This window comes from Crocodylus siamensis, chromosome 4 (assembly GCF_052110815.1).
Source record: "Crocodylus siamensis isolate JL-2025a chromosome 4, ASM5211081v1, whole genome shotgun sequence".
Classification (NCBI taxonomy): domain Eukaryota; kingdom Metazoa; phylum Chordata; order Crocodylia; family Crocodylidae; genus Crocodylus; species Crocodylus siamensis.
Window position 1 is genome coordinate 141,272,865 of NC_143398.1, and position 11,363 is coordinate 141,284,227.

At 47.5% G+C, this 11,363-nt stretch overlaps 1 protein-coding gene across 1 annotated transcript; it reads right to left on the reverse strand.

Annotated features, from left to right (window-relative positions):
- Positions 1-1,444: 1,444 nt before the first annotated feature.
- Positions 1,445-9,295, reverse strand: LOC149866610 (C-type lectin domain family 4 member D-like). Its single transcript, XM_090041144.1, has 6 exons — positions 9,122-9,295; positions 7,941-8,039; positions 5,491-5,583; positions 4,955-5,106; positions 4,561-4,694; positions 1,445-2,621 (listed from the first exon to the last, which is right to left on the reverse strand). Exons 1-6 carry the CDS (start codon positions 9,150-9,152, stop codon positions 2,468-2,470), a joined length of 663 nt encoding a protein of 220 aa, XP_089897270.1. The 5' UTR covers positions 9,153-9,295; the 3' UTR covers positions 1,445-2,467.
- Between the last annotated feature and the right edge of the window lie 2,068 nt (positions 9,296-11,363).

An 11,363-nucleotide genomic window follows, 5' to 3' on the forward strand; every position in this document is an offset into this window, starting at 1 on the left:
TAACAAACCCCACCCCCCATCCCCAGTCACACTGTGTGTGACATCAGCAACCCTGCCCCCCACCCTCAGTCACATGGCATGTGACACCACCATCACATGGCCCATGTCATCAGAAGGACAGCCCATTCAGCCCCCCCAAAGCCCACCCCCCATGCTGCAAGACCCACCCTAGACCATGTGGTACCGTTATGACCTATCAGGCCCCGGACTGCTCTCGCCCCTGGTCCAACCCTCTCTGGTCCAGTAAAGAAACCGGACCTGAGCGAAGACTCACCTCTCATGTAGCTTGATTGGCACTCCTGCTGGCAGTGTCAGCAGCACCTTTTTGCAGAGGGTGCACTGCCACGCACAGGGGGTGAACGTGCACCCACGTGTACACCCTACACATCGCCCCTGGCACCAGGGAAAGGCCTCCCACTGCTGGCCCCTGATTGTCCTGGGACTCCTGGTCACCCAAGCCTATATACAGCTTCCTGTTTCCTGGGGAAGCTGTCTGGACAACAAGGTTCCTGCTGCCCTTGCACCACCCCATTATTTCCTCACCTTTGTGCCCCACTTCTACAACTGACCACCCATTGATAACCCTGCTTGGACTTTGCCTCGTGTCTGGGATTGTTGGAACCCTGTCTTACAGGTATCTGACCCAGCTTCCTCCCTGATCTTGCGCTGCCTAACAGTTGGCCCTAGTCTGGAATCTGATCCTGTGGCTTTGATCCCTGCTACCCTTTGGACATCTGGCTAACCATGTATGCAAATTGCCAGTTAGACCACCTATATCTTGATTCATGACACTTATTCTCCTCCTGTACACTGGCTGTTATTCTGTGCAAGCTACCCACTTGGCTGTGTGCAGCTTGGCTCTTAGGTGCATGTGCAGACTAACTCTCTGCTCCTCATCACCCAAGCAGCCTGCCTCCTCTCCCCTTGGCTATGTACAGAGCACAAGAAGTGTATGCTCCTCTCTGGCCCCTCTCCCACCATGCTGTCTTACCCCCCCAGAAATGGGGCAGGACACAGAAGTTATAAGAGAGTGGGGGAACCCAGAACTCCCATCCACTGTAGCAGCAGGAGCAACAGAAGGAGCATCAGCCAGGAAGGAACCAGTGGGCTGAATGTTATCTCATCATGGGCTGCATGTGGCCCATAGGCCACCAAGTGAAAAACCCTCCTTTGAAGTGGATGACATGAATCAGGGGTCAGATGCCAGGCAGAGAGTTTTGGTGCCCTCCTGCCCATAGGGCTGCGCATTTCTCTCCTATTTCCTGTGTCACAGGCAGCTTTCTTCACATGACAAGTGGATTCTGCTTCAGTTCTCCACTTTCCCCTTCAAACATTTTCCACATTTTACATACCTTTTCAGAATAACTTTATTGGTTGTCGCGCCCCAAAGACCTGTGTACCCTTGACCTGCGAGCCTTGTTCAGCCCGACCGGCTTGGCACGAAAGGGATAGGTGATCGGACAGGTGGGTGTTAATGGTGAGTAGGAGTCAGGTGACTTAAAGCGTACTGAGCGTATTGGTTACACAAAAAGTTTATTTTACTTACGCTACTGATGGTTGCAGCATAGGCAGAAGAGTTGATTTGTTCAGTTACAGCATGCAGATATCATGTTAGCCAGCATTTACAGGGTGGGTAAGAGACTTGCTTGTTACAGGTTCCGAGCGATTCACACAGTCTACGGCCTGCAGACTACCGAGAGCTCTTGACGAGAAAGATATATGAGCCGGCAAAGGACGGGGGTACGCCTGGGAAAAAGCCGGGGGCGGGAAGATGTATGTCAGCAATTGGCCAATTTGCTGACTGTGTCTCCTGGGTGTCTATGGAGTTCTCCGCTTTGGGCGGAAGTTTTTTCAAAGTTATACTCGGCAAGGTGGCCAATTACTACACGCCAGGCATGAATAATTAATGGGCTGGCAATTGTGTCTTCTTCGTCTGCTCAGGTTTCATGCTGGCACAGGTATTTCTTTTTGCTTGGGTGGTACTGAGTCTGTTTGGTCACAGGAGGGCGAGCACAGCACATTATTTTGATTTTACAGTTTCATTAAAGTGAGCTAATTTAGAGCCTCATTTTTATCTCATTACCATAGGTACGATATGTTTTTTGACATATTCAAAGTTAGTTTCTCTTGTGTAGGGAGCTCGAGTGATTTGAAATGAGGCACAAACAAGGGTGTGTGTATACAGTACTGTTAATACAGAGGGATAATGGTGTGAGACTACAATTACAGAGTTTGTTGTGTTAGCCTCTGACCTTTTGCCATCAGCATCCGAAATCAAAGACTTTGATCTTTGACATTGGTGAGCTCAGAGCACTTCTTGCAGGAACCCTCTTCCTGCCCTTCACAGTGCACATGTAATCCAGCTGCCAGGGCTCTTCCCAAAACTCTCCATCAGAAGTCTCCAGGAGCAGTCTGTACACAGAACAGGCCCTCTCTGGCCTCCCCTCCTGCATGACGGGGTCTTTCCTCAAATACACATTTGTTGAGACTCACAAATTCGATACAAATCAATGAAACAAGCAAGGTCATTCCAGTTTTCTCTCATTTGTTTTTTAGAATCCACCTGGAGGGCAGTGCATGGCTCCAGTATGGGATCGCTGGGTTCCCCAGGTTTCCAGAACCTGCAAGACAGAAACTCCAGTGTCAGAAACTCACCATTAGGAGGTTCTCTGGGGAGCAAGCTGTGATGACTCAGGGATCCTGGTTTTCTCTGTTTAAAAATCCCAAACTCTCTGATTAAAACCCCCAAATCCCACATTTTCCTGCGATTAAAATGAAATGCCACTATATATACAGGTATCAGTTGAACACAATGTTTTACTAATATATTTGCAATTTTAAAGCAATTTGGAAGCCTACCAGTGCCTCAATCATTATAAAACTCAAAACACCTATATATTTTGACATTTGATACTGATTTTTTATAATAGAAAATCAGTGCTCCTCCTGCCCTCTACTCACCAGGACATGAGTCCAGCTGTGGATGTACCCCCTGCTGCTTTGTGGTGCTGAGTAGCCCTGATATGCTGGTGTCCTGCTCCTCCCCATGCTGTTGCCCATCCCTCCAAACCCACAGCCTTCCCAGCCCTACTGGTGCCCATCACTCTTAACCTGCAGCCCCCTAGCCCTGCCAGTGACTCTCACTTCCTGCCCACAGCCCCCTAGCCCTGCTGGTGGCCCTCACTCCTGACATGCTCTTGCCTGGAGCTGGTCAGGCCTGGCTGCAGACCTGTGCCCTTCTGTAGGTGCAAGAATCTTGTGGGGGGGCACATACCCCCTCCACTGCATTGCCTTGGCCAACCCACCCCATCCTGCCACATCACCTGTGCTCCCCTCCCCCACAATACATCGACTGTGACCCCCTGCCCCTCCAACATGTTTCCTGTGCCTCCACCCCCTTTCCCCTCTCCCCCACCCACATAGACTTGCATAGAGGAAGCTGCTGGACCTGGTCTCCATCATCCTGGCTGGAGCTGTACTTTTGGCCATGTACATGTGTGTCCCTGTGTCCCACTGCCTCCAACCCCAAGCAACCCCTTGCAGGATGAAACTCTGCCAGCCTACAAGGGGAAACCTTCAGATTTCTGTGCTTTTCTCCTTTGAAGGAGAAAATCTGCATTTTTTCACAGCAAACAGAAAACCCAGATCCGTGGTGATGAGGATGGAAGAAGGGGGAGGACATCAGCCTATGACTCACCCAGAGAGTTCCATAAGCCCCATCAGGTCTGCTCCCTGAAATGGAGTATATTCCCCTGCTCACAGTCCCTCAATAGACCTGCTCCTTTATGGGGATTTTACTTCAGGAGGGGAAAGTGTTTTTCATTTTCTCGGGGATCTATTTTGTAGCTGTGTTGGTCTGAGAAAAAGGCATACACAACACTGTTAGGTCAGAAGCAATATCTTTTATTAGACCAACTAAATGGTAGAAAAAAAAAATTCCTTGCTTTGCACACTCTTAGGCACATACACCTTTCTTCAGGCTGAGGAGAATTCAAAGATTGTAAAAGTCCTAGGTAACAAATAATCCCCATTTTGCACAGGGGGAGGTAGAGGTTGGAAGTGTGCTTCCCTGGGTATCTGAGAGTCCTTTTGTGAGAGTATTGCTCTGTGATGTGCAGATTAGACTGTCCTCTTCCCTGGAGGTGTCCAATGTCAGAGACAGCCAGGGAGGTGAAAAAAATCCTTCTTTCTTGCTTAGCAATGAAGTTTACTTTTCCAAATAGCAAAAAGCAACACTCTCACAAAAGGACTCTCAGATACCATGGGGAATACACTTCCAGTCTCCACCTCCCCTGTGCAAAATGGGGATTATTTGCTACCTAGGACTTTTACAATCTTTGAATTCTCCTCAGCCTGAAGAAGGGTGTATGTGCCCAAAAGCTTGCAAAGAAAGGATTTTTTTTTTTGCTACCATTTACTTGGTCTAATAAAAGATACCACCTCTGACCCAAGATCTTTCTGTATTTCATTCTCTCATGCAGGCATACATACAGTACACCTTACACTGTGGGATTAGCTCAGGGAACAAGGTAACAACTGCCTCTCCCCAGTGATACTCACGCTTCATTCTTGTTATATGAGGTCTGATCCACCCAGCGCCACTGGCCCTCCACCTTCTGGGCAGTCAGACCAATGTAGTACATCTTTACTGGCAAGTCTGCAAGCATTTCTTTTACCCAGTTGAGCAGGAAATCCTGGATAAAGTATGAAAGTAAATATTGCTATCACCAGCTGCAGCAGTGGACCCAAGAGCAGGAAGCAGCGTCTGTGCAGGGTGGGACCTGTGGGGGTGGTGCAGGCATGTGAGGGAGACCAGAGTGGAATGAAGATGGAGACATAATTCCCCACTGCAACTACAGATCAGGCCTGTGTGTGGAGACGTCCCACCCGGGGCTGGCATTGACTTCCCAGGGGACCCTTCTCCCTCTTCTTTCCCATCCCAGCAATAAGGTACCTGCTCAGCTTCAGTGTTGATCACTACCAGGTGGGAGCCCATTGCTGTGCAGTTCTTCTCACTGTCATCCCAGGACATAACATCACTTGAGAAGTAGTAGCAGCTGGTGTGAAAGGCCTTCCAGCCCATCGGGCAGCACGTCCAAACCAGCTCTGGGAGGGAAGAGAAAGCAAACTCCAGTGAGTGCCCATTGCAGTGCAGGTACAAAATCTGTGCTGTGCTGCCTCTTAGTCATTGCAGCATTTCCCATTGTTCCCTACCATTACTCTGAAGGGCATGAATCCTTCCTGCCTCTGTGCATTTATCTAGACTGGTAGACAGGTTGTGTTGTGATAGAAGGAGGGCTTGAGTCTAAAAAAGTTGAGAATCATTCATCTGGACAACCCCCATTTTGAAGTCATCCCCTCCAGGAAGCCCGTTTCCCCAGCCTTTTGTAATTGTTTACTGTGCATCAAGACCCAGGTGTGAATTAAGCCCCCGGGCCTGAATACTCATTCTAGGGATTATCCCTGACGCTCTCTCACACAGTCACTGACCTTTGCTCCCAGGCATCCCCTGAGCACAGTGCCACTCTGGGAAAGTCTCATGTAGTGTCCTGTGAGCTTCACGGCTTTGTTTATGGAGGAGAACTGGAAAAGACAAGAAAAATAAAATGAGTACAATATTCCCTTCCATCCTCTTCCCCTTCTCAAGTGAGTAACCCAATTTTTTCATCTTCTGCCAAGAAATACCCCACTCACACTCATTTTTTTTTAGCTTAATTATGTTCAAAATGTCAGCAACCGTCTTGCATGAACTCTCAGCTGGGGAGAAACTATAGAGTTATCTGACCATGAATCTCATTCAACAAGGAAAAGTGTGAGACACATGGATGAAGTCACAGGCTGTCCACCTGTGCCATGAATGTCACAAGGGCACGGGCAGCCTCTGCATGTGGCACACATCAAATTGGGGTGGGGACCAGTAGCACAATAGTACATAGGGAAAGATGCAGAAAGAAGAGCAGCAGGGGATGGGAATGGCACTTGTGGAGACTGCAGGCTAATTTACGGCACCCCTGCCAAAAATGTTGACCCTTACTGGATTAAATGAAGGTGTGTATGACCAGGCCACAACTCCAATGAAAATATTACTGAACTCGAAAAAAGTTATATGTAATGAAATAAAAGAATGCGTACATTTCCTTTTTTCGTCTTCCTCTTCCCTTGTGAGCAACCCAGTGTCTTTATCTTGTGGCGAGAAATGGCCCCTCCCTTCGGGCTGGCTGGCTTGCAGCCTGGCTTTTCTCCTTTGAGAGCTCCTCAGCTATTCCTCTCTACACAAACAGAGTCTTTGCACTACACAGACAAGCAAGCAAGCAAACAAAACTCTCATCCCAAGTCTAGACAGTAGGAGAGGTCCTTTGGCTCTGGCCCAGTACCGTCTCATGGCCTTTTCCTGGTAATGAACTTATTTGGGGTCCAGTCCACCTCCTGGCCACAAAGTACTTCTTCCCCTGGCTCAGCCACCTCTGATCTCTCTTCTGGAGTTTTAACTGCTAACAGGATACTCCCTCATTAGATAACCACCCACAGCTGGACTTCTGTAACAAGGCTGTAATGCATGGGGTAAATGAAGATAGTTTTAAACAGGAAACAAGCTTCAAATGATAATATTACTTAGCTCCAAAAAATAATAGATGACCATTTTTTTCCAGTATAAAAGATAAAATTGCAATCATGAGGTAACTGTATATTTAGACCACCTTATTCTGAACTGGTAGCAGCTGCTTAAGAAATCATAGAAATCATAGAGAAGTAGGGCTGGAAGGGACTTCTATAGGTCATCCAATCCAACCTCCTGCCTGAGGCAGGATCGTCCCTATCCAAACCATCCTATAGAAATCCATATTAGATGGTGAAAGGGAAAAAGAAAGAGGAAAGCTTTGTTTAAAAGCCCATCCTGATTTAACGGCAAAATGACAGCAGAAATTAGAATTTAAAAGCACCATACAGCAAATGAGAAAAACATGGGGAAACAGATAGCAATCAATATAAATTAAAATTGTTAACTACAAAACAATGATAAGAGAAGCTAAAAGTATCAGGAAAAATTCTATGGCAGTCAGGACAATAGAAAATACATTTTTATTGACAAGACAATACAAAAGATATTTTTAAGTATCTCAGGAACAAAGAAATCCCAATAACTGGGTCCATAACTAGATGTAAGTAGAAAAATTGTTAATAATGATGCAATAAAGGCAGAAGTATTCAGTAAATATTTATTTTCTGTATTTGGAAAGAAAGAAGGTAACACCCATTTCATTATAGTACAATGACTAGTTTTCCAGGCAGTCTTAAATAAGCAGGTTCAGATAATTTGCACCAAAAGTCTTAAAATGGTTCACTGAGGAGACTGCTGGGTCACTGATATTTATTTTTAGTATATATAGGAATCCCAGAAAATTTCCAGAAGACTAGAAGAACATTTGTTGCTCCAATAACAGAAAAACAGAAACAAAAACAGAGAATCCAAGTTATTATAGGCAGTATAGACAAGTCTAATCAAAAGCCCTACTTCTCTATGATTTCTATGATTTCTTAAGCAGCTGCTACCAGTTCAGAATAAGGTGGTCTAAATATACAGTTACCTCATGATTGCAATTTTATCTTTTATACTGGAAAAAAATGGTCATCTATTATTTTTTGGAGCTAAGTAAGTAGGGAGAACTGGTATGAGAGTCAATCAGTAAAGAAATAAAATATGGCAATGCAATTAATCCCAGTGAATACATATTTGGGGGGGAGGAGAACATCCTCCTAGGATGTAGGAGGAGAAAAGTTGATCCTTGGAGGCCCTTCCCCTCTCTGGAGAGGACTGTATGCAAGTACAGCTATACAGTCCTTTTCATGTATGTGTAAGTCCCCACTCTGCTTCCTCATCCTTCCCCCCACACAACCCCACTCCAACCAGTGCAGGTGAATAAACAGCATCCAGCACCCACCAAGGCAGCCACATGTGATACAGGCCTTGAAGATCAGGGCAGGAATCAGAACAACCCAGGGGCTCAGCCGGGGACAGCCTCCTCTTTCCTCAGCAGGGGCTGAAAAACACAAGACAAGAGCAGGGATCATGCACTGCCAGGGCCAGGAAAGCAGGAGGTAACTACCACCAGCCTGTTCCCAGCACAGTGTCCAGGGACAGGGGGGAGAGGGAAAATTTCTTGGGGACCACAGCTGGATTCTGCTACTTGTAATTAGAAGGTAGGTCACATGCAAGGGCTGAAGCCACTACTGCATTTCTATTGCAGCTCCTATTGCACCCTCCTCTGCTCCCTCTGCCTCCGCACCTGACTCCTCCTTCCACCACTACACCATGTTTCTCTCCCAGTTCCTTTCCCTGCACACCTCCTCTTACGGCCCCTCCTATCTCCATGGCTGGGACCTCCCATTTCTCTCCCTATTTTCTCTCCCTCAGTTCCCTCCTGTCATTATTTTTTCCTAAATCTCTCCTTCCTCACCCTTCAATCCTCCTCTGTTGCTTCCCTTCTACTAATTCCTTGTTTTCTATCCATTCAGCTCTTCCTCTCTTCCATCCTGTTCTCCTGCAGCTTTCATCTCTCTGTGTCTCCATCTTCACCTGTCCCTCAATAGAACAAAATTCCAGGTGCATCTGTCTAGTAAAGGGCATCTAAAGGGCAGCACAAGGAGGAAACAAATGGGCTGGTAGCAGAAGGGCTGTTTCTCTGGTGATAATTGTGCCAGGGTCTTTACAACACCAGGAAATGCTCAGGTTGGAAAATCAAGTAGCCAATCATCTATGGTGTGGAAGGGATGTTCATGGCTGGAGTCACCCAAAGGAGTTCACTTGCTTAATATTACTGAGAAGAGGCAGCCACTCCTCTGTGCAACCTGTTTGTGTGTGTGCCATTCAAAGGAACTGTAGGCCATTGCATTTCCCTCTAACATTTCATTCTCCCTTCCCCTTCAATCACGGCCCACTCTGCCCAGCCTCATCTTTCCCTGGTTCCCTTCTCATTCACACTTTTCCATCTTCTCTAACTACTCTGTTATGGTATCTCAGGCTCTCCTGATCTGACCTCTTTGATCACCCCCCTGCCCTTTGCCCCTGTTTCCACTCACTCCCCTCAAAACAGAGAAAAGGATTCCCCAGCGATCACATCACCTCCAGGGTAGGCTCTTCCCTCCGTGCTCATTGCCTCTTCCAGGAGTTTGCTGTCCTCTCCAGTAACCCCAGGTTGTGTGCATGCCAATTTAAACACACTCACACATCCCTGGCTACCAGTTCATAGTTGTCCCACTGCAGAGCGTCCTACCAGCTGAGTTGGTCCAACATGACGAGGACTGGTGCCTGGTAGGACTGAGTGCTCAGGCTGAGCTGGAGCCTGAAGTCACCCTGCAGGGAGTGGCTTGGAGGGGAGGTGATATTTCAATAACTCTTGTGTCAGCTTGATTCCTACTGGACACTCCTTGCCTACAAGTGGAACTAGACAGACCTCACCCCCACCCTCCTTCAAAATAATCACGATGGGAAGGAAATAGCAATGAGGAAGGAAATAGTGATGGGGAAAAGGAACATTCTGCAATTGGTCTCCTTATGAATCATCATGCAACTTCACAACAGGCAAGGCCTGGCCTGTTTCTTCTGGGTTGGGCTTTGATTTGAGAATGCAAGAGGGGCACGTTCAATGTGGCTCCAGTAAAATTCACTTTCCTTGACTGAGTGTTCCTGGTCTATGTAATCTGATCATCCCAAGCTCTTTCCATCTGATACAAACTGCTGCCCCATGACCACCACCCACTGCCTCCCTATCCTTTCTGTCATTCACTTGCACAAAATCTCTGTGTCATTCACGATGTTCTGAATGACTGTACATTGGCTTTCATGACCCTGTTATAAAGATTGAACCATGTGAGGGTAGAACTGGTGCCTGAGGAGCCCTACAAAGACTAGAGGGAATGGTCAGAGAAATAGTGCCATAGGCACCCATCTGCTGACCTGACCCATCGTCCTGGGATGGGGCCTGCTGCCTACAGCTACAGGTTCCCATGGCTCATAAGGTCCAAGGAATAGTACCTACACTGCCCATCCCCGAGGACATTGATGAGACTGACCACAGGCATCTGGGAGTGATGGGAAAGTGTTTGTGGAAGAGAAGATAAGCTTATTTGTCTTTTTACCAAAGGGGAAAAGCGCAGGCAGATTTTGCTAAATGTCTCTAGATATAGATGAAAGAGAAAACAAATAGGAATTATGTCTGTCTAGGGGCTACTACAAAGCCAAGGGAGGCTTTCCACAGAACACTGCTAGAAGCCTCCAGAGGACAGGATGGAAGGATAATGGGAGCCATTGATTTCATAGATTTCATAGACATTAGGGCTGGAAGAGACCTCAGAAGATTATCGAATCCAACCCCCCACCCAAAGGGCAGGAAGTCAGCTGGGGTCATAGGATCCCAGCAAGATAAGCATCCAATTTGCTCTTGAAGGTGTTCAATGTAGGTGCTTGAACCACCTCCGCTGGCAGGCTGTTCCAGACCTTGGGGGCTCGGACAGTAAAGAGATTCTCCTTTATGTCCAGCCTGAAATGGTCTTGCAGTAGTATATAACTGTTTGACCTTGTCATCCCTTGGGCCGCTCTGGTGAACAAACGTTCCCCCAGAAACTGGTGGTCACCCCTGATAAACTTACAGGTGGCTATCAGGTCACCCGTGAGCCTGTGCTTTTCCAAGCTAAAGAGCCGCATGGCTCTCAGCCTGTCGTCATAAGGTCTGTTTTCCTGACCTCTGATCATGCACGTGGCTCTCCTCTGGACTCTCTCAAGCTTCTCCACATCCTTTTTGAATTGTGGGGCCCAAAACTGGACGCAGTACTCCAGCTGCAGCCTCACCAAGGCCGAGTACAAGGGGAGAATGACGTCCCGGGATTTGCTTAACAAGCATCTATGGATGCAAGCCAGCGTTTTGGTCGCTTTACTAACCACAGCATTGCATTGCAGGCTCATGTTCATCTTGTGGTCAATGATAACCCCCAAGTCTCTTTCTTCCATAGTGCTAGCCAGGGTAGCACTGCGGAGCCTATAAGGATGTTGCAGGTTTTTCCTCCCAAGGTGGAGAACCTTGCATTTTTCGGTGTTAAACACCATCATGTTCTCATTCGCCCATTTGCTAAGCCTGTCCAGGTCAGCCTGGATCGCCCTCCTGTCTTCTGGTGTGTCTGCTTTGCCCCGAAGTTTGGTGTCATCGGCAGACTTGGCCAGTCTGCTTCTGACTGCAATGTCCATATCATTAACGAAGATGTTGAACAATATGGGTCCCAGGACAGAGCCTTGGGGGACCCCACTGGTCACAGGCACCATGACATTTGACTTCCGTTAATTACCACCCTCTGGGTCCGACCATGGAGCC